The 24,147-nt window shown below is 39.7% G+C and overlaps 1 protein-coding gene across 2 annotated transcripts in view; it reads right to left on the reverse strand.

The window, feature by feature from the left end:
* LOC110471139 (connector enhancer of kinase suppressor of ras 2) overlaps nucleotides 1–24,147 on the reverse strand; it is a 172,978-nt gene that overhangs the window by 87,312 nt on the left and 61,519 nt on the right. For both annotated transcript variants that reach the window (XM_077786481.1, XM_077786480.1), the window contains 3 exons: nucleotides 23,419–23,582; nucleotides 3,090–3,292; nucleotides 1,708–1,795 (listed from right to left, as the gene is read on the reverse strand). In XM_077786481.1, the coding sequence (XP_077642607.1) occupies nucleotides 1,708–1,795; nucleotides 3,090–3,292; nucleotides 23,419–23,582 (455 nt within the window). The remainder of the gene's footprint in view (nucleotides 1–1,707; nucleotides 1,796–3,089; nucleotides 3,293–23,418; nucleotides 23,583–24,147) is intronic.

Genomic DNA, 24,147 nt, shown 5'->3' on the forward strand with positions numbered 1-24,147 from the left:
TTTTCACCTGGACTACAGGGAAAAATCAAACTCACACAAACAAAGTGCAATATCAGCTGAAGGACAGAATCAGAATCTGGACTTTTTATACTGTAGAGAAGTTCATTTTGCTTAGTATGTAAATCAAAAATAGCCTGGTGCTATAAGCACCTTGTAAGAGAAAGCTTAATAAAGATACATAAATAATTAAGTGCCGACATAGGAATTTCTAAACTAAGAAAAGAGAAAAAGGATCTTTGTTTTCTGCTGCAAAAATGCATAAAGAACAAGATTTCCAGTAGGAATAAAGCTGACTATTATAAATTAAGGATAATAGTGTAAAATACAATGACATATTTATCAGCCTTAGTTCTTTAGCTCCAAGAACTGAAATAAAATTTAAGTGGAGGGAAAAAAATATTTTCAGAACTACTACTACTACTACTCCATCACTGCTCCAAAAAACATTTGAAATTAAGTTCTGTCATTGGTCTGCTGGGAGGGTGCATGGAAATCCATGGCAGCAGAGCACAGGGGCAGGCAGGGGAGTCCTCTGCACTGGAGACAGACCCAGCCTAAAGTCCCTACTAAACTGGAGCTTAAACTAAGCTTTCTTCTTGATTTCCCTCCTTCAACCCTCTCATCTTTTTCCTTTTCTTCATTCCAAAACAGCCCTGCCCATTCTTTGACCTCTCCACAAAATGCAGAAACACTCTTTTGTCTCATAAATATTTTATCTGCTCACAAGGGGAGCAGCTCATTGTAAATATTTGTAAAACTAATTTACCCTCAGTCTTTCAGTACCTGTGTGTCACCTCTTGTCTCACTTCAGGGGCAGACACTGCCAGAGACTCATTCTATTCTATTCTATTCTATTCTATTCTATTCTATTCTATTCTATTCTATTCTATTCTATTCTGTTCTGTTCTGTTCTGTTCTGTTCTGTTCTGTTCTGTTCTGTTCTGTTCTTGGAGGGGTCACAGCTCCAAGCCTGACTCCAAGGAGTTTTTTGAAAACACCCTCAGACACAGGGTGGGATTTTTGGGGTGTCTGTGCAGGGCCAGGAGTTGGAATTGATGATTCTGATGGGTCCCTTCCAACTCAGGATATTCTATAATCATATTATATAGAACTAAAGACCAGATAAATTATCTTTATATACTTGTGGAGTTGTATATTACAATTAACTGATGAGTGTCAGTGATGATAACACTGTCACAATTATCTGTTCTGTATTTAATTGGTTTAATGTTATGAATATTTTTGTGTTCATGCCTAAAAACTTCTATGCTACTGGCTCTCCTTTTAGTGAAGAAGCTACAGGGCAGGTTCTGGATGTATTTGTATGTGTTTTGGGAACTTGTCCCCAAAACATTTTGGATCACACATATTTTAATCTGGAGCAACCTGTTAGCAGTAGTTAAGCTGTTTCCCACTGTGGCTTTATTCTTCTGTTTAACACTTGCGTGGTGGCAAATCACCTGACATGAAATTGTCCACTCAAGAGCAAAATGGATTATTTTTAACTTCACACCATCCTTCAATCTATCCAGGAGAATCCCCAACGTCCAAATATCTTCTTGTCCCTCCCAAAAAATGAGAGTATGTAAAGAACAGGGAGGTAATGCTGTTTCAACTTTTCTGCTGATGTTTGGGCTGTAGTTATTTTTACTATTGCAGTTTGTAAGCAGTGATGTGCAAGGACTCAGAGCAGAGAGCCACTCTTACCTGTTGCACAATGGTTGTTAGTTCCAGGCACAGTTGAACAATGTTGTTTTTCAGCAGTGAATATTCTGTCACGCTGACAAACGGAGACCTGGGACAGGGAAAGGACAGGTTTATGCAGAATTAGGGACAGGTTTATGAAGAATTTACACTATAGGCAGATATATGCAAATCAGAGGTGAGTTCTACAGCACAGAAATGCCAAATCATTCTCATCTCCAGCAGCAAGTTGCACAATTTTTGTAATATACACTTTTGAAACAAAAATAATGCAGGCAGGATGTAAACTGGATTTTGGCCAGCACATCAGAAGTTCTCATTCTTATGGAGAGTAGAAATAGGAGCTTTCACATAACTATAAACAGCCCAGATTTTCTTTGTACTGCTTGTGAAAAAGATGGCATTTCTGGTATGACATCACTCCTCAGCAGCAATCAGCACCTTAATTCAGAGAGCACAGTAATGCTTACTTAGTCACAGCTTCCTGCACACTCAGATTCTCTTCAGGCTTTCCAAATTCTGGCTGAATCTGACCCCGTTTGAATTTATAAGAGCTGACAAGGTCATAGCCTGAGAGAATATGACTGCTGGCATTAGGTTAGGAAGATGTCACCAGGATTATACAAATCCTCTAAAGGAGGGTGATTCACTCTCACTGTGATTTCTAAAGTGCCATTTATATGTTCCAGAGCATTCCAATTCTAGATAAAGCTATTCACTGCTATAACTACAAAATAAAACATGCCAATGTTTGTTTTTTTCCAAACAAGGAAAAAAGCTGGTTTGTGTCTTGGTTTCTGTCTTGCCACTGTCACAAAGATACTTTTAATCAAATTCTCAGTTCATTAATGTAAAGCACCAGCACTGGTTGTTGAGCATTAACCATGTGCCTAACACATCCAGTCTACTCCTGATAAATAAGAACATTTAATTTTCAGACTAAGGAAGTACTATCTTTTATTTTGAACGTTCTTAATTGATTTGTTCAACTCCAGCTTTTCTGTGTCATTTTGATGCCTGAAAGACAGCTCAAACTCCACAAGCTTTCCTTCCTGAAATTTCCTTCTGAAATTTCTGAGGATGTTACCCGTTGTGGCAGTGAGAATAGCACAGAAATATTCATTTCACACAAAAATCTGACTGAAAGAATCTCAAAAGGTATCTAGAGCAAATTTTAACAAATTTTAACAAATTTTTGTAACAAATTTTGTCTCCTGACAAATTTGCTTCCATTATTTCACAAATTTCTAAAAATTTAGAGCTAGAATTCCAGACCTCCCATTTTAATAGTAGAATAAAAGAATCACAGAGGCAAAGAAAGAACAAATACAAAACTCCCCAAAGAATTATTCTCATGCACAAGGGATTGAGGAGCAGTTAATTACCTGTCCAGCCAGGCGAGTAAGTTCTTGGCAGCACCAATCAGGTCAACAACAGAGGTAAGGAAATCATTTGGCAGTCGTCTGGAGGCCCTGCCATCGTAATGGCCACTCCTCCTCCTACCCGTTATAAAGTTCTGAAGGTTTTTGGCTGAGGCATTCAGCTTGTGAGACAGAGTTCTCAGGTTTTCAGTCTCCAAACCGTAATTCTGGGGGAAAGAAGAAGGTGGATATATTGTGTGGTCAGCTGCATGAACCAAACTGTGAGGAGAAACATCCTGGATTGCCTTGGCTGAGAGGGTGGCTGGGAGTAGCTGGGTTGAGATTAAACAGGAATATTTGGGTTGGGACACATGAGATCTCCAAAAGAGATCTCTTCCTTACATGTAGGAATGCAGGAGATCCCTCTGGCTGCCCTGGCTGTCTCCAGACCCTGGCAGGGGGCTCGGAGACCTTGGCACGAAGTCAAAAACACCTGTGGCTTCCATTTTAGCCCATGGAAAAAACTGCCAACTTGGTATGAGAAATTGCAAGCCACAAGGGTTTGAGTAGTATGGTAGGTGAATTAACACAGGGTGAAAAAGTAGAATTTTGGGGTTCTTAGAATGGGGTTCAAGGGGACAAAATAGAGTGATTTGGGCATGTCCCAGCCTTCTTCTCCTTCTTCTTGTCCTGCATGTCTTGCTGTGATGGTGACACTTTTCTATTGGTTTAAGGTAGAGACACACAGTCCAATATAAATGATAGATATTGGCATATCATTGTAAACATAGTACATGTAGTTTTTGGTATAAAATGTAAACACTGCCCTAGAGGGTAGACAGAATGCCATGGCCAACCTGCTGGACAGAGTTCAGCAGGTCCAAGAAAGAATGTTCTAGCTAAAGGAAAATAAACAACCTTGAGAAGTCAATCCTACGCATCCCAACTTCTTCTTTGGCTGCACGGGCTGGGAGAAAAAGACTTTTACATTCTCAGGGTCATCTCGACACCCGGACCCCGAGACTTCCAGATCTCCAGAAACAATCTTTACAATGTTAACAGCACCCAATCTGGAACACAGCCTCTGCTGCCAGCAGCACTCCCGGCCCAACACAACTCACTGGGTTCAGCCACGTCCCTGAGGGAAGGGAAAAAAGGATCCCATGTGCTGAGCCCCAGGGTCTGTCCCATGTCGTGTCACGTTGCAACAGAGCTCATCACATCCAGGGAGAGTGCAGCTGTGGGTCTTGGTTCCACAAAGCTCAAAAATCCATTTATTATCCCTGGGGATGAGGGGCAGGATGAAGAGGAAAGACCATGCAAAGGCAGGGTTGTGGGGTTTTTATAGGGTGTCACAGGGTGGAGTTTAGGGTTTGGGTCAAGGGAGGAATTATTAACACAAGAAGGGTGAGGTCAAATTCCTGCCTCATTGGAACGGGAGCACTCCACAGTGCCATTGTCAGGATGGGAGCTGAGGAAGGGCACTGTCCCCTCTCCGCTGTGCCCACGGGTGCCTGTCACCTCGGTCTGGAGCAGTCCCACTGCTGGATCCCAGCTCCTGGAGTTCCCCCACCTGAGCAGAACATTCCCCTGTGAACCAGGAATAAAGTGGAACATGGCCTTGCCCAGAGGAGCACTGGAGCAGCCTCTCCTGAGCCTGTCCCACGCCTGGAACAGAAGATCCAGCCAGGGCAGGGTGGAGGCTGCTCAGGACAGAGTCTGAGCAGAGAACGTGCAGGAGCTGCTGCTCATGGCTCAGAGACTCCAGCCAGTGACAGGTTCCTTGTTTAAGAGTTCTGAATGGATTTTTGTCCATGGTTCTAGTTCTGATGGTGGGAGAAGGGTTGAAATTGAAGGTTTCCAAGCATAAATCTCTTTTCTCTTTATCCATATTCCTTCATCTGTGTCTCAGTCCTTTTTATCACCAGGCCTATTCCCCACTTCGACCCAGACAACAAGCACAAAGATAGCTCAAACCTATTAAATAACTCAAATTCACACAGAAAGTCTAAAACATGCTGAATGGAACCCAGATTTCTTGCAGCCTGCACAGGATGTAGGACATGAAAGAATTTATTGAACATTTAAACAAAATCAACTCTCAGAGCCTGAATTAACTGCCCACTGTTAATTTCAACTATGCTTATATTACAGAGGATGATCATGAATATCACATATTAATATTCTTGACTAAACTTCTTCCTCAAAGCAGAGAATAAAGAATTGAAAAGAATACACTTCTTGACAGATGCCAACATAGATATTTCTACTAGAAATAATAATTTTCAACTCCAGAAAAGGGAAATAGGCTGACAAATAACAAGATTATAAACTGGGGTTGTATGGAAAGCCAACAAAGTACAAAGGCTTGGTGAAGTGGTTTGGACCTCTGACAGCTGGCACTGGAGACAGTGCCTTCCCTGCCAGCCATTCTCCCTGTCAAAGTTCACTCTGAGAAATAATTCAAGGCCTCATCTCCAGCTTGGAGGGAAATCTAGGAGAAATTAAACACTTTGCTACCTTAGCTGACTGCATAGAATTAGATTTAAATAGCAGGGAGATAATTAATTTCATTGTTATGCTGTATCACAGCTAAAACTTTGTGGTAGGGGCTGGATTATCCAGTTCAAGACTAAATTGCTACAGATGAGAAAAAACTCTCTTAACTTTTTTTTGTTTTTTCACCAAGAGAAAATAAGCAGAATTAGCAGCAACATAACCAAAGAAAATATTTCTCATTTGGAAAAGTTTAAAGAGCAAGCTGTATGTGATAGTAGTGTGTCATCTAATACCACAGCTTTCTGTCATTGCAGCACTGAAGGAATTCCCTTCCCTGCTCTATTTTCCTCTTGACTTCCACTCATGACTAAGTGGATGCACTGGGATGCCTTTTCCAGCTCCCAAACCAGCTGGGCAGGGCCTGGATTTCTCTCAGACCAGGTTTCATTCTGCACACTCAGCAACACATTACAAGGGTGATGAGCTCGATCCTCCTGGTTGCTGATTCCCATGGAAACAAGCAGGAAAAAAACTCCTCCATTAATTTGTTATTACATAAAACCTCTGGAAATCTGTCACCTTGCTTTTAAGAGGAGTTAAGCAGCAAAGCACACAGTTTGATCACTGAATCTCTAAATACCAGAGGGTATTTTAGATCCCAGCAACTGGAGAGATCTTCTGCAGTCACGGGAAAACAGAGAGGACTGAGCAGGAAATGTGTGTGAGGAAATCCACCTCACATAGAACAAGTGCTTTGCTTTATCTTGGAGTTTATTGCTTACATGCCAATGACAGCCTCAATTAGTGTCAATATAAAATTTAAAATACAGCAAAATGCAGATAAAATGTATCCACAAAGACAGTCAGAAGAGGAAAGGAAATTTTTCAGCACAGTAGAAGTGCTGATGCAAGTAAGTGGTTTACCTGAGACTGAGTGGGGCACAATAAAGGGAAAAGATAAAACTATTATGAAAGTGACAGCAAATCAATGCCTTTGTAGAAGACAGAGACATTGGGTTGTTCTAGATTTAAGCATGTCTAAATCCAAGATTTTCATTTTTAAATCAAACCATCAGATGGGAAAATGCGCTTGCAAATAAGCCTTGAAAATATCCCCACATCCTGATGCTCTGATGCCACCAAACCCCATTGTGGCAGGACATGTGGAGATGACTGAAGGAAGCTGTGGCTTCTTTTGGGCTTCCAAAGTCAGCAGCCAAAATGATGGGGAAGGGAGGAGATTGTTCAGAGGAGAAAATAGCCAGGAAATGGGTACACCCCCAAATTTAAACTGCATCAATTCTAATTCAGTGACCATGCTTGAAAACAAAGAATTGTAGTTTGTGAGAATCAAAAAACCAGAAGCTTCCACAAAAATTGAAAAATTTAATCTGCAACTTTAGAAGAAACTTAGATTAATGTAAAAAATACAACACACAGACAATGAACAAAAAAATCATAAACTTATATTTCTATAGTTATAAGAAAGAATATATCTTAAGTAAGTGAAAAAACTGTACCAACAAAATAGTAAAGAGTTTATAATGTAAGTGTAAATTATAGAGTAAACTAAAAGTTTAAAAGTTATAATAGAAACATGCATACATGTTAAACAAAAGTCTATTAGACAAAAGTATCCACAATACATCAAAAATACACAAAAGTAATAAGTTTATAAAACAAAATAAATCCTATAACAACTCTCGATTAAGTTAAAAAAGTATATATTACCTTATGACAAAAACACTTGTAACGTAAACTCTAACAACTACTTGCTTCTCTAAAATCTCACAACCTCTAAAACTAATATTTATCTAAACAATAAATCACTCTTAACATAAATCCCATCCCTTAATTTTTAACAACCATAGTAGTTTATGGCAATGATTAAGCAGGTGAGGAGCCTTGTGGATGGCACTGCCAAAATCCAGATCTCCTCTAATTCCTGCAGGCACATCATCTCCATGGTGTAACTGAGAGACTCCCAGAGCTGCCAGATTAAATCATGATCACAGCTGCCAGGCCAGGCTCCAGCTCTCCCAGCCACACTTTCTGCTCCCCCTGTGTTAAATATGTGCTGCTCTTGGGAGCCACACCATGGAAATGATGCTCCTGAGCCTGGAAAATTCTGAATCCTGGCAGGAGATTCGGCTGATTGCTTTCTTGAACTGTAAATCCCAGATATAATTTCTGGTTTAAAAAGGAAGACAGAAAAATAAAATAGAAGAACTCTAAAAGGGACAAGAGGGTGCCATTAGCATAGGCAGGATTATTTTTCATCCCGAAAGCAGGGAAAAATGAACAAGAAATGGTTGTTCATTCCTTGGTTTTGTTTCATGATGCTTCAAGTTGTTCCATCATCAATGACTCTATCAGTGGAAATGGATATGCAGGTTTAGAGAATTAATCCTGACTACGAAAACAACCCCAGATGTTGCCTGTCTAGAACCACACAGCCACATAATTTGTCAAATTATCCTGAAATCTGGACCAGGAAGCTGCTTAATGAGAATAGAAAGTTGCCTTAAGTCACTAATGCTCCATTTCAGAAAAAGAGACCTGGACAGGAACACTGCAAAAAGTGCCAAGGGAACAAAGCACACCTTGAACACAGGACAAGATGACTGGAAAAATCTGTTAAATATTTCAGTTATTTCACATAGGAGCACAGATCAAACAGTAAGAACTTCTGTACCTCCACTGACAGCATTATTACCTGCACACCCTCAAAAGAGCTACGCAGATTATCTGATTTGTTCAGTGACTGATCCCATGTTTCAGGCTGGAGCTCAGCAGCTCCTGACGCCCCATTCCATGACAGGAGCTGCAGAGAAGGATTTCAGGAGGCAGAAATTAAACACAAGTGTGAGATCAGAGGCAGACAAGCTCATTATGGAAGAATATCATCAGCAAAACTCCAGGATGAAGCTGTGCTTGCAGTGACACTCCTTAGGGAGATGTGCAGCTGCTTTGGGGGAGGGATAACTGCTGGCTGCCTGCAGAGCACAGCTTTTAAATTCACCTACTTCCCCTTAAATTCACCCATTTCCCCTTAAATTCAACTATTTATTTCCCATCAAATTCAGCTACTTCCCCTAGAAGTCAGTTATTTTCCCTCAAATTCAGCCATTTTCCTTCAAATTCAGCTATTTCCACTCAAATTCAGCCATTTCCACTCAAATTCAACCATTTCCCCTCAAATTCAGCTAATTCCCCTTGAATCCCCTATTTCCCCTGGAATTCTCCCATTTCCAGGCTCTCTGTCCTAGTCCCCCTCTCCTGTTGGGGCTGAGCTGCTGTGCTGGTGCTGGGTTATTGGAGGTGGAGAGGGAACAGATTTCCCCCAGGGCTCTCACACTTGAAGAGGTTTTCTGAAGTGCAGAAAACAGGTGGCTGTTGTCAGAAGCGGTAGAATTCAGGTGACAAGAGAAAATGCTTTTTTTTTTTTTTTTTTTCTGAGCAATCTGAAGGAGACTCTTGTTTTACCCAGTGCAAAGAAGATACATGAAAGAGAGAAGTTGTTGAATACTGCCTATAGTCAAAATTGGAATTTTGGAAATTGAAATTTGCCTTCAAAAAGGCATTTCCACTTTTGAATGTCCTAAACTCAAACTAAGATAAAATAGACCAAATTATTGTAGCCAACATCAGGATAAAAAATAATGAATATAATGGGGAAAATATCCAAGCGCCCAAAGATCAAAAGCCAAGCACAAAATACCTACAGTATATGAAGAGTTTATTTCTTGTGTGGAAACCCTCCCCCAGCATTTTTCCTTACAGGTAGAGCTATAATGAAATTGTTTTGCTGTAATGTGACATACAGAGATATAAATAATGTATGCACATTGAAATTTAATAGGCACGGGATGTAATTTTAGCTAAACAGTTTATATTGCATAAGTAATGACTTTAACTTACCTTAAAAACAGATTTCTTTCTAATTATAATAATTTTTCTTCATGTTGTCAATTCTTGTGAGTAGTCAGTGTAATATATAAAAATATATACACATATGTGTAAATATACAAACACATGGGTGCAGACACAGTTTTTTCTGTAGGTGATACTTTGAGACTGTTACAATTTTCACTGAATGTAAAAGAGAAATAAAAGGGTAGAGCAGGAGATCTGACTGGGGAGGTGAAAGGAAACAACAGTGACTGAAATTCAAGGAGCTCACATGGAATTTGCCACATTCAAGGCATTTAAAACACCACAACCTAAATATCGAGCTGCAGTCCTATTTTTACATTTCATGCAAAAACTTTAAGAATGCTCTAAATAAATAGGAATTTAAAAGCTCCATCCCCAGGGACTTCTTCCCCAGTTCAGCCATTCCAGCATCACCCATAAATTGATTTATTGTGGGTGTGCAGCACCTCAGCAGCTCCGTGGGGATGCTCTGCTCCCTTCCAGGCTGCTCCTGGTCCCCAGGGTGCCACAGCCACCCCTGTCCCACCTGGGGCTCAGTCACAGCTCTGAGAGCACCTGGAGAAATCCCCAGAGGAGCTCTGGGCTCTGGGATTGTCCCCTGGGAGAGCTCAGAGTGCCAGATGGGATCCTGCAGCTCCCTGCTCTGTCAGGGCTCTGCTGCGCCAGCTTTGCCATGAGACTCAGAGTATGAAAACTGTCAAATCACTTTTTTTAAAAAATTTCCTTTCTGGAGGGATGTTTTTAAAGGTTAAGAGCCTTTGAAAGAGTGGAAACTTGATTCTGAAAAACTTATCTCTGCAAACACTTTGATTTCAGTAAAATTTAGTGGTGACGTTTTTATGATACAACTTCAAACTGAAGATACTGAAAAAGCATAAAGTCCAAGTGGGTGAGGTAGTGTATTCCCACCAGGATTGAGTGGTTTTCCTCTTGAAAAAGAATTTACAGGCTGGTAGTCCTTTGAATAGCAATTTGAAAAAGGCCAAATAAATTTTCACTAGGGATCTTGTGAACCAGTGCACAAGTTAGAGACTGGAACCTAAAACTCAACATTTCCTGAATGGTTGTTGGTTTTAATTTTTTTATTATTATTATTATTATTATTATTATTATTATTATTATTATACCTGATGCAAGTTATAACACCATTTGATAGAAAGTTAAAATAAATCACAGAAACTATAAGTTTTGTTAAGGAGAATGTGTTAGATGCAGTTCACACAATTTGTACAATGACATATTCAATAATTTATGTATTTTATATGTATATATAAAATCCTCATGCTGTTGTTTTGAAAACTCTAAATTGTATTAGGAAAATAATTTCCATTCATGGCTGGGGAATGCAGCTCCAGTAAAATACAGCCCAAATTTGGTTCAGCTTTTCCTTTAAAAGCTTTTCTCCTTCTAAATCAGTATATTAGCATAATAATATACCATAAATATATAATAAACCAAATCCTTCTGCCTCTCTTTAACAACATTTGCCCATCATTGCATTAAACTGCAGTATCATAGCACAGTTGATGTGCAGAGAATGTGACATTTCATCAAAATAAAAGTATGGAGTTCATTAATAACTATGCTAATACTATGCAAATATGCAACATCATAATACAAATTAGAGTCTATTATTTGAAACACCTCGATGCTTTTTTATGTGCAGCTTTCCTCCCCCTTGTTCCCCCTTCCATTATAATTATCCCACCTTGCTGGAGCAAATTGTCACAGTTCTTTGTCTCCCGAGTCTATAATTTGGAACGTGTCACAGAGCTTCTAAGCACTCCATACACCTTCCTATTACCTTGTAAATAGATAAATTAAGTAGATCTAGGAATAAGATTAAATATTTTAACCTATTTTTAAAATTAAGATCTGCATTATTTTTTTTGTCTTCAGAAGAAGATTTAGTGATTGCATTGCAAATGATATATCACTATATCTCTGTATTTTTATATGTAGATATATAGATATGCCATCAAGCATAATTAAGGTGTTCTTGAGGAAAGTTTTCAGTTTTAACAAAAGTGATTTTTATTTCAGATAAGACTTAGAACTTGATAGTCTTTCCTTAAAAATTGGACTCAAAAAGATTGTAAGGCCAGCCATTGAAACAGGTATTTTTCTGAATAAGGTTTTGAAATAAATTAACTTTATGTTTAAGACTTCAGAGTCAGACGATTGGGCTCCTGGTGAGAGCAAAGCAGCAGATGAGGTCAGAGTTGGAGATGCAGATTTGTTGTTCAAGGGTCTCAGGTTATGTAAGGCTTGCCCCACTCTAGGCCAGCCTAAAGCTGCACAGTGCTCCAGTTCCTGCCCTGCACTGATTGAGATGAGCAGGAATTAACAGGATCCCTGATCTCCTGCCTAAACATTTTTCTAAGGAGCTTTTACCTGGCACCTCTTCCACAGATCTCTGAGCAAACTGCACAAAGCCTCCTTGGTCTGCTTAATCCTAATGAAGCATCATGATTTCAACAGTGGAATAAACAAATATTCCCCTAATTGGGTGAGCTTGAATAAACTGGAACATCTCCTGCTTTTCCTGTACACCTCAGCAGCATCCCCTTTGAGCTGCTCCTGACTGCTCTCCCACTCTGCTTTCTAATTCACATTTTCTGCTCAGCTCTGACTTCACCAGGAGTTTAGATCTAAAATCCCTGGAAGAGAATTTGCATTTTAAAAAATCTTTTAAAAAAATCTTTGTTTCTGAACGCATTTAATGCCTTCCCATACTTTTCTTTGAGCAAAACCTTAATATCCCAGCAGCACAAAACAACAAAACCTTCTCATGACCAGAACAACCTTCTCAGAGCCCTGCTGACAAAGTGGTGGGTGCATTGCAGCATCCACTCAGCCTTTGCCCTGTGCCAAGCTGACATCTGGGCACATTTAACATCTCCAATGCCAACTCCCAGGAAAGCACCAGTGGGGAAATAAAGCTGTGGCAGCATTTCCTTTCTGATGGGCACAAAAGGGAGACCCAGGAGGATGGAGAGGGTCTGGGTGTTTTGTGGCTCCTTTCCACATCCCAAGGATTTTTGTTCCAAATATTTTATTTCAGTGTTGAGGATGGACTGATCTGCATATGGCTTCCATTACAGAACATATGCAAGCCAGACAGCCAGGGTGGCTTGACCTTTTCCATGTGTGTAGGAAAACAAGCTCTGAGCAATCTGCTGACTGGGGAGACTGTGATAAACAAACAAGAGCAGAGGATGGCAGGAGATATTTCCTCCAAAACCATACTGAACCATGATCTGCTAAATTTGAAAGATGGTTAGCAATTCCTGCCTGCATGAGCCACTAGCAACCTGCTGTTGGTACTCCCTGGTGTGCACTGGGCCACTGTTGATATGTTCTGTCTCAGAAATACCTAAATCACCCCAAATTCTTCTCTGCATTCCCAGTTACCAATCCAGGGAACTCCACTGGCAAGGATAAAGCATCCCAAGCGTTTGCTGTACAGTTCAGTGCCCTTTATTCACCTTTCTCTGCAATATCTAAGGGAGCTGTACATGTGTAATGCAGTGTTTAATAACCACAAACCTTTATTATTCATTACTAAAACCTTGTGAAGGATTAAAATTTGCTATTTATTTCATAACAGCTTTGTGTAAGAACCAACCATCCAATCCTAGAAAGCCTCAATACCTCATTTTTGTAAAGTATCTCTTAAAATGAATTATAAGGCAGAAATGTAAGGTTACAGAGAAAAGGAGATTCAGTACATAATTCAAAATTAGAATTTGAATCAATGGTGAATTATAAAAAGTCCAGGGGATAAATTATAAGATGGTCTTGGAAATCTAACATCAACACTGACCATTTCACTTGGGTCAGACATTTAACTTGGATCCCTGCAGAAGTGGTAACTCCACATAAAAACCAGGCCACTTCTGGAGAAATGTTCCATATATTCACAACAATTCAGAGCAGCATACAGAAATTAAATTAGTAACAAGATTCGTTTGAATGGGCATTAATGAGAATATGAAAAAAGTTCATTTCTCTATTTGGATTGTGAATTTGCTGAAGGCTGCTCAAGCAACTCAGTCAACAACAGTGACATGAATATGCATGTGCATGCTCAGATATTAGCATGCAGATGAATTTATCCCTGACAATAACTGATCACAGATAATTACTCAGGAATTCAGGCAGCTCATAGACACTGATAATGTAGCACAGTGGCATGAAAAATATCTTACCAGGAATTTATGAAAGAAAACGCTCCTTGCAAATTAGAAAAGCAATTGTTTGGTAGGGAAAAATGACCTTTTTTTGAACTTTTGAACTGAGCTGCTCCCTGTATTTCCTTGGCACAGAGATTCTCCATGGTATATTGCTTGCTGCCATCCATTGCAGGGGACAGATTTCCAATCAGACTGATTGGAAAGGGGAAAAAGGGAACTGTTGCTTTCTGCAAGGGAAAGAAGCTTTTGCAAATGAAACAGAGAATAAAGGCAACATAGTCCTTTCCAATGGAAAGAAAGAGAAAGACTTAGAAAAAATGAAAAGCTAATTTTGAGTGTTCATAATATTGTTTATACCTAAATATCTGAAATACCATTTAAGAAATTGTGCAATTATTTTTCATTAAAAGACTAAGAATTACCAGTGTATTTCATGTAGATGGTTAGAAAGAACAATTTCTTTGACGGTTAAGACTTTCAGCACCTGAATAAACCAAGGAAATATCTGTATATCACAGAGTTCTCAGGTTATATTAAAGAAATTTATATTTTGTTAGTGTAATAACAATTTTTCCATTTAAAGGGGAGACGCTTATCTCTTCCTGCACTAGTGTTTATTATTCATCCATTTTGTTCTAAAAATAGACTCCTCTATCCTCTATAATCTAATATTTCCCTCCTATTTAGCATAATTACCTAGGACTGAATCAATACTCCATTAGCTGGATGCAGTCAATGGGCTGTCCCTCAGTGCCTGGAGCATTCCAAGGATTCAGGCACAGATCTTCATCCATGCTGCTTTAGCATCCTCTGGAAGGAGCAACAAACATTTTGGGGAGCAGTGGTGATGCCTCGAGTGTTAGCTTTTATATTTTTCACATTCTGTGCTCCTTCAGTGTGTAATTCTGCACTTTACATTAGGGGATGGTGAGCTCTGTGCACAGAGCAGGGAGACAAAACAATTCCTTCTCCAGCTGGGGACCAAGGACAAATGATCCAAACCTCAGCCCAGGAGCACAAACAGCGTGGGCTGGAGAGAGAAAAACAAGCAGGGTGGGACTGCCTGGGCTGGAGCTGGAATGGGACAATGAACTCCAAGGTGCCAATGGAGCAGAACTGATCCCAGGGAGAGCCCCGGGAGCGCTCGTGCATTTTGGGACCATTTTGGGTCATTTGGGTGCAGCCCTGGCTGGGCTCTGGTGCTGCCCAAGGTGGATCCATTGAGGCCTTTGAATAAATCCCTGCTTTATTCTTTAGCTCCATCTAGCCCCTGTTCTAGACAGCCTTCACAAGACACCAATTCCACTGAAAATGATTAATTTTCCATGGTCTGCATCCTTTTCCTTCCCACATCCCTTTCTCCACATGGCTCCTGGGACACCTGCACAACTCTGGGTCCAGGGACAGCCCCTCTGACTGCCTCTGTCCCAGGCCTGGTGCCTCTCCCCAGGGTTGAGGGGAATTTTCTCCCAGAGTGTCACTCTGGGACCTTCTCAGGACTGGCAGGAATCCTTGTGGACTCAGAGTTCCATTGAGTTGGGCTGGGATTAGACAAAACTCTCCAAATTTAGAGGTGCTGCGGGGATGGACTGGGCAGCACAGACGCAGGAAACCTCACCTGCCTTGAGAATTGCTCCCACTGGGGTGGTTCTCCCACCCAAATAAATATGGGAATTCACACAGCTTTGGTAAAGACCTTTCATAAAGCTTCCAAGTCAAGATTATCAACCTCAGCTGGCTAATGGATTTAAATTATGTATTCAAATGTTTAATGAAGGAGTGTACAATTAAGTGCTGCTATGATGCAATACACCCAAACCCTCTGCTAGCTTCTGACAGAAAGCACAAAGCCCTTGGTGCTCCAAGCCATGATTTTAGAAAGCAATATTTTCCTTTCATATGCCCCACTTGAAGTCTTATTTCTGTGTTTGCAATAAAAGATCAGTGTGAAAGAGTTACTGGGCACCCTGGAATTTAGAATTTAAAATTACTCAGCTCAACTCCTCCATAAAAGATTGGTGTTTTAGAGACATTTTTATGAAACCAATGCAAACTTTCCAACAGCTGTATTTTTATGCTTTACTCAGAATTTTTTTGGTAAGATTTGCATGCATTTGATTAAAAGAAATGTAGAAATCCAGCAACACATTTTATTATGAGTAACAGATGACACAGGATGAAAATATTACAAGCATCCTTCTTTCTAATTCCTTTAGTGTAGAAAGAAAGTGATGGAAAAGAAAATGTGAATGGTCTGCTGCACAATTTGTTCATGTGTCACTGCAAGGCAGTTCCATACACTTCACATTGAGATTCTAGAAAAGCAATAATTCATATAAATTAATTGGATATGTCAACTCTAATTGTTCCAAAAAGTCTGGGTGAGCATCCTTAGGAGACCACAGGAGAGCTCCGTGTTGCTGCAGACAAATCCAGTATCCAAATCTTAGCTAGTCTGAGGTTGGGGACACAGGAGAGCTTACACAGAGCAATTTAAGTTAAAATTAAGGTTAAAACATTAAAGTTGGCATTCCTGCTTTCTGCTCTCCACAGGTATTGGCAGACTAGATTATTGTGCAGGAAAAGATGCCTGTGAAACCCAGAGAAATCAAAGCAAAAGAAGCAAGAAACAGTCCCTTAACACTGCACCATGCCATGCTGGGGCAGCTGGTGTCAACAGAAACATCATGAACTGGAACAGGGTGTTACTATAAAGGTTTTTCTTTTATCCCTGTGCAGAGAAAATGTCAATTCCTTCATCCCCAGCAGTGACTGGGATCACTACCATCAGCCTTGGAGAAACCAGACCCCCAGAAGGGCTGAAATTACAAACACAATCCCTGACTTCCAGCTCCAAACCTTAAGGGAAATCCAAATTATGTCAGAAATTACTGTTCCATTAATGTGCCCTAAACCAGGGATAGAAGAATATACAGAAATTATAATATAATACTATTATTATCCCAGCACTAGTTGAAGTGAATTTCAGCCTTAATGCCTGCCCCTACAGTGTTGCACACACATGGATTTTAACCCCAGCTCATTACCTAACTACTCATTTGCATAAATTTCTGCTCCTGTATTGGCCTAATAAGTAGCAATACCATTTAATTGCAATTATTTTGGGGGGCTGTTCTCTGAAAGTGAGTGACAGGAACTCACAGTATGAAAAGGAATGAAAGGTTCAGGATCAGAATACCACTGAGCTTACCAGACAGAACCAACATGAAATACAGTAATGGATTATTATAAATTGATTCTTTTATAAATTTCTAATGGAAATAAGTACATTTATTTCTCAGAAGCATGCAGGAGCTCCTGTAGGAGCTCATTCACCAGCCAAGCCTGCCATGGATTAGGATCCTCATTCTCACTGCTATTTAAACAGGTGCATTTTCAGAGGAAAATTACAAGCTTTGGAACAGGTTAAACACTTTGAATAGATCATGTTTCTCCCTATTTTGTGAAAAAAAAAATAAAAATTATTGTGTGACAAGGGGAAACCTCTCAACTGTGCCAAAAGACAGGAAATAGAAGTTTCTTTCCTCTTGTTTTCCTGTTAACACTGTCTTGCTCCAGAGCCAAATGATGTGAATCAATTAAAGGACTCAGCAGCTGTCAACACAGCAAATCTGTATTTTTCCTGTTTTGTTTTTGTTTTTTAACATAAACAAAACCATAAGTAGAAAGAACACAGAAATAGCCTGAAGTAATTTATCTCAACCTTGATAACCCAATATCATTGTTTGTGGGCAGGAATTAGATGTGGTCTCCTGGACTTCAGCTGCCCTGCATTCCCCTTTGGACTGTGTGCAGGAGCTGAAATTTGAATAAAATGCAGCCAAGTTCCTTTCTCATATTTCCACTTTGTGTACCTCATATTATGGCAAGGGATAAAATTCTCCCTAAAACACCTGAATAGAACCATTTCTAATCTGTGTCTAGCTACAGGATAAACACACATCCCATAACCAGAAGGATCCGGGCCTTCATCAGAGGTTGTGTGGCCATGGCTGCTCTGCAGGAATGATAAATTCAGAGAGGATAAATTTCTCTAGAGAGTCCAAGCCTAGGTCTAATGTATTTAACACAAAAGCACAAATCCAAAAGTCAGTTTTGTGCTAAATTCCTTTTGTAACAATTCTGTGCTTGGGTACCTCTGAAAATTCTTGCTGCACTTTTATACCAGTGCTGCTGGTGCTGCTGCAGTACCCAAAATATTCCTGCTGTGTGTTACTGTGGAACCACTGGTCCTTGAAGAGAACACTGAGAAAACATCAAGAAAACCTCCCCTCTACTTTGTTCTTTGCTTAGGTCAACTCCCAGAGCTGCCTTTAGCGTGGTGATTTTAGAAAGGATTTCATTTTGGTGGCTACTCGAAACAAATAATGTGTAATTACATCCAGACTTCTCCAGAACATCTTAGCAAAACCATGACATTTTTACCACTTCCCAGTAAGACAGAAGGGTCAAGCACACACCTGTAAAATCCCAGGACTTTAGGCTACTCTGAATTTTTGTACAAACTTAATTATCTTCCTTCAACGTCCTCATCCTAAGAGAAATCTGAAAAGGCCAAAATTGTCAACAGACTTTTAAAAGGGAAAAAAACCCCAAACAAACCCAAATCCAGACAATCCTTAAAATCAGTTATTTGTCCAAGTTTCATGATTTAAAAGGCTAAGAAAAATGAAGCTGCTAATTAGACTAATCAGAAGATGATACACATGTTCTAATATGTGCAATAATTAACCCACTCAATTCAATAGTATTAATTCAATGTTTTGGCACAGCATAATAAATAGCACTGGACTGCCAAAAGCTGAACTTCTTTTCCAGTTGAAATTAATAAGACTCTCTGGATGCACACATGTTTGTGGAGACAAAAATAATGTATGTGCCACATTCTGCATTCCACTGAGGGGATGGAATCTCCATCTCTCACCAGCAGGGATGGCATTCCAGTCCAAAGAAATGAGATTTATTTCCACCTACTCAAGCATCAATATGTATAAAATAAAGATTTTAGTCTAGAATAATAACCTTTGAATAACCCCTGAAATATGGGTGGAAAAGAAGTATTTGATCCATAGAATGACTTGTTAAAAGTTAAACTTGTTTACAAATCAGGTAAAGTAAGAAAAATAATTCCTAAAATACTTGCAAAATTGACAAATCAAAAAGTGTGTTAGCATAATGAAAAATTAAAATTATCTCAAGAGAGATCATTGTAGGTGTGGCCATTAAAATGGTATTAGTTTAGGAAAAAATTGATAATTTTAATTCAGAAAAATGATACATATATATGATAAACAGATACAGAGGCAGCCATGAAAGTCTTCACCTTCACCATGGTGTGCTTCAAAATAAATCACTGCAAACTGCTTTCCACCTGACCAACAGATTCCTACTGCTGTTGTAATTTTCTTAGGGAGATGCCTAATAAAGAATTATGTTAGAAAAATGATGGGGGGGGAAATTGTTTGGTAGCTGTATCCCATATGTTATTAAAAACAAAACAAAAAAAACAACTAAATATAAAAATAAATTAAATTCCTGCAGTTGTAAACATGTTGACCCTGGTGACTTTATTGTGCCTTCTGGTGGAAAACCCACCTTGCCTGGATTGTGGCTTTGCAGAAACTGCAGACAAAGTTTCTGATCTTTATTTCTCCTTGAAATTTCTCCCCAGCACAAGGCCTTATTTCACAAGTTGAATGCCTGTGAATTAACAGTACTTTTAATTACTTGAGATACAATCTCTATCAGAGCATTCTTTTCATTTCCCATTCATTTTTCATCCTTTCATTATCAGTCTTTCTTCCCTGTTTATATTTTAATTCGTGCAGATTTTAACAATATACTGACTCCAATACTGTCTTAATGAAATTAAATTTACTTGCAGATTTGAACAGTAATCCATGTTGACCTCAAAAATATTCCTTTTTCTTGCTTCCAGTATGCTTTACTCTCTATCAAAAAGTTCTTTTTCCCAGACTCTGCTACTTCTGCAGATTCAGCCTCTCTGCAACAAGTCCTCCAATAGATATCCCAATTAATATTTCAACTTCAATAAAGTTACGGTCCAAATCCAAGTGGCCCACAATTTTTAGTCCCTAAATGTTATTTAGGTCACTTCAAATAAATAATTGCAGAGCAGTTTCTGACCACCCTAGCAAGAAAGGACTTTGATGTTCCAGATTGGATTTTTTCCCCACAGCCATCATTCCCAATTTTCTTCATAATTAAAGCACAACTCAAAAATGTCTTTCCAGAATGGTCAAAGAACTGAAGCTGAAAGTAAAGCTCACCTGTGACTTTGCATTTCATAGCACACAAATTCACCCCTCAGCAAGTCCCAGATTGTGCCTGGACTTTCTTTCCTACAGAGAAAGTTCCTCTCAATTTTTGCACTCTGATTTTACCCTTTCATAAAGGAGATTATCTTAACATTTGAAATTATTTAACTTACGGGTAAAATACATTCACTTCTATATCACCATATTGCATGGGAGTATTGAGTTCTCTTATTTTTCCCTTTTTGCGTTTCTTACATTTTTTCTTTCTCATGGCAAGTCATCTTCCACTGTGGAATCTTTTCTATCCAGGATTCTCACATTGATTTCCTACCTGAATTCAGCTTGCTTTCAAAATAAAAGTGGATATAAAACTCATGTCAAGGGCTGATGCACAACATAACAAACCTTCCCTACCTTTAATAATTTGCATTTGGAATCTGGCTAATAGGTGGTTTGGGAATGGGAATGAAAAATGGAAATGTCCTCCTTTAGTTTTAGTTTCTTCTTGAATTAGAACCTTCATTACAGGTCAGCATTTGGTTCTGGAGGGGCTCTCCAGTGCTTGCATCCCTGGGACAGCAGTCAAGGCACCATTCTTGGTGTGACCCCACCAAAACCCCACCAAAACCCCACCAAAACCCCGGTGCCCATCCCACAGCAGCAGTGGCCCTCAGAGCCTCAGGAAAGGCACGTTCCAGTGTGTGCCAAGGGCTGGAGCTCAGGCAGTGACATTTCCCCAGGGTTCCCGGAGCAGCAGAGCTGTTCTGCAGGAAAATCCCTGCCCAGAGGGAATTCCTGACCACCCCTGAGCTTTCCTGGGAGCTTTCTCCAGGAAAGATTTCTCCTCTTCCAACCCTGCAGATCCTGCTGAGGCTGCCTGGGAGAAATGGGTCATGAACTTGGGCACTGCCCACTGCCAACCAGAAAAACCAATCCAGAAATCCATTCACGGAAAAAAAAAACCAAATAATTTTCATTGACTGGGAATGCACCAGGATGAACAGAGGGAGGGACAGAGCAGAGTGCTGGTGGTGCCTCCCCTCCACAGGTGGCATTTTAATACCAGATTGTTGGAATTGGCGCTTCCCCACTCTTTTTTTGTTCTATTAAAAATGTTGAAAATAAAATTCAAGCATTTGTATTTATGAATGCACAAGCAGAGCTTGTGCTCTGCACCCTGTCCATATTTCCAACTCACACAGAGGGCATTAAAGTACTGATTCCTGACTGCCTGGGGCTCTGTTTTACCTGCCCATAAACTGTATTAAATTTGCTTATAATGCAATTCAGAGAATCAGGAGCAAAATTATATGTGCCTTAAGACATTCTGATTTCAATAATTTCCTATATGTTAACTCCTGTTAAGTAGCATAAACAAAATAGAGATACTCAATATCCCCTTTAAAAACTATATTTAAAATAAGATATTTCCTCAGGTTTCTGGACTAGCTGTTCTAAAAATCCGTATCAGTGAGCAATTCCAAGCCACATTTTTTCTGGTCACTTGGCAGCAGTCAGACATTAGTGCAACAATCTATTAATTTTTCAAGAGTTAGCACAGAATAAGAATACAATAGTGATATTTTAGAAATGTATTTCAGCTCATAAAGGCAGCATTAGCTCTCCTCTCATTCAATTATTGACATTATTTAAAATAATTAAAACTAGATTCTTAATAATGCTTTTTGATTACATGGATCCAAATACTAATAAATGAGTACAGATTTAAAATAGATTTTATACGGAGTCTGGTAAAACTTTTCTGTGATCCTGCAAGAATTGAAGATGATGTACAGAGAGCCAAGGAGAAATGTCAGAGGCAGGAGAACACCCCCAGGAGCAGAGCTGCAGGCAGCAGAAAGGCAAAGGGAACAGGCAGGGAGAGAAACATTTAGAAGCAGGAAAAAAAAAAAAAATGAAAAAGGCATTTTAGAGTCAGAGTGAAAAAGGAAGAGAAAGGGCAGAAAGGCAGGAGGCAAAATAAATGATACCAGGAGCTGGAAAATCCCCATCCTGCCTCAAAAGGAAAAGTAAGGTCATGAGACAGCACAGCGAGAGCTGCACCATTGACCAGCAGCCAGAGGTACATTTTCTGTGCTTAGAAAAGAAACAAAAGATCACAATAAAAGAGTCAGCAGGGTCCTCCTGGGGACACACTGGGCTGAAGGAGATTTTTTCCCAGAGGGGGCTGCTGTGTCCCGAGGAGTGGCCGGGCACTCGCGCTGTGCTCGGTGGCACAGCGTGACACCAGGGCTGTGCTGGCTCCTGGGCTGTGGGACACCAGGTGTCCAGGGAAAAACTCCCAGTTTGGGCTCAGCTGCTCCCAACAGGCTCTGGCTGTTGGGTTCTGCAGCACACACCTGCCCCTAAAGCAGCATCTTTCATTTGGAGGGACAGATCTCAAGGCACACCGAGGGTATTTTGTCATTTGAGGTACAGGAAAGAAGATGAGTAATAGGAGTGACTTAAAAATAGGGGGTTTTCTTCCCCAGATCAAGTGCATTTTACCTCACTTTTTTTTCTATCTTACTTCTAAGTGCGAGTTTTCCTCTTGGAAACAATTTCTCTTTATCAAGTTCCCACAGGATAACCCAGTTATTCAAAAGCAGAACTCCTGATAAAGAAGTAAAATACTATGATTGTCATGTGTAATTTACCTATGTAATTTTACTGTTTTGTATTTTAATATTTTCAATATTCTTTCACCTGTCCACCTACAAGAACAGAAGTTATTTTGTCTTTAGAATTAAGTGACTACATCACATTTTATTAACTGGTAGTAATAAAATAGCAGAGGAAAAAATAATTTTTTGCTATCAAATACTTTGTTAAGAGGTTAACCAAATTAGTAACCTAGTAATTAATAATATGAACAAATAATGTCCTTACAAATGCTTGCAGCTTGCTGAAAAACCCAAACCCAACTTTTAGTTGACACATGTGTCTGTAGTTTGGATAAAGTCAATTTTACCACTCCAGTCTCATCTTAAAGCTCATTTTAAACAATCTTCCAGTCTAATTAGCATTACCTTCTGGCTGTGTAGTACCATCCCTCTGAACGCTGGCATGGTTAAACCACTCAGGTCTACTTGGTTCAGTGCAGTGTGGCAAATGTCAGTGAAATACGAGGGCATATGGCACATAATTACAGGACCATATGGATGCCAGGAGTGATAGTCAGCAGCATTTGAATGCAGGACCAAGAAAGTCAGAGGAAAAGCAATCAAAGACCATCAGACATAATCATTAAATGGATAAATATAGTTTCTGTGCAGCTGAGAGAAGCCAGGACATGTCTGTCCTTTACTGAAGCAAAGGCTGTTTGAGCATGTGGCTGTAGAGGAATCTCTATATTGTTTTCAGTTTGGTTTGTAAATTTGGAAATAGAGCTGATCAAGGTGAGTGATGCAAGGAATCACTTACCAATGCACAGAGCAGATCAACTGCTTCCAGGATCAGCTCCTGGTGGCCAATGCGAGTCACCCCCAGCTCCTCCAGCTCCTGGTGAGTGATGTGCAGCAGCTGCTCCCCATTGATCTTCTCTCTCTCAAAGTTTTTGATGTATTGTTGGAGGCAATCATCGAGACCTGGGTAGAAAAGCCAAGAGCACAGATTCAGAGAGAGGAGAAAAACCCAATGAAACAGTTCTGTAGCTCAGGAATACAGGAATTTCTTGGGAATGCAAGCACTCTTCCTTGTTTGGGGCTGTTATGGAAAGCGTGCAATGAAAATTATAATTTAACTTACATAACCCAGCACATGCTGCTAAAGAGAGAATTTTATATTACTGGTGTTACTTTCAACATTGTTAAACATTTTAATAGTAATTCAAAACCTTCATGGAGACAAGGGAAGGACAAAGCAGCACAGAGAGTGACATTATAAAATCCTTTTTCTCGTGATGTCACAAAGACCTAAATATAAGTTTATCTTATGATTATGAACAAATTCTTACTGTAACTCTTCTTGGACTCTTCAAGGTCAGAGTTTGGCTGTCCCTGATCAGGAAGAGTTTCTCAGGCTCAGTACCCGCCCACACTAACTCTGCTATACCCACTGCCAATTCTCACCCCAGATTTTCCAGATTTCTGAATCCAAACAACACAAAAATGGTTTTGTTACAACACCTCCAACTAAGAATACAATTTTACC

Source organism: Lonchura striata, chromosome 14 (assembly GCF_046129695.1).
Source record: "Lonchura striata isolate bLonStr1 chromosome 14, bLonStr1.mat, whole genome shotgun sequence".
NCBI classification, from domain to species: domain Eukaryota; kingdom Metazoa; phylum Chordata; class Aves; order Passeriformes; family Estrildidae; genus Lonchura; species Lonchura striata.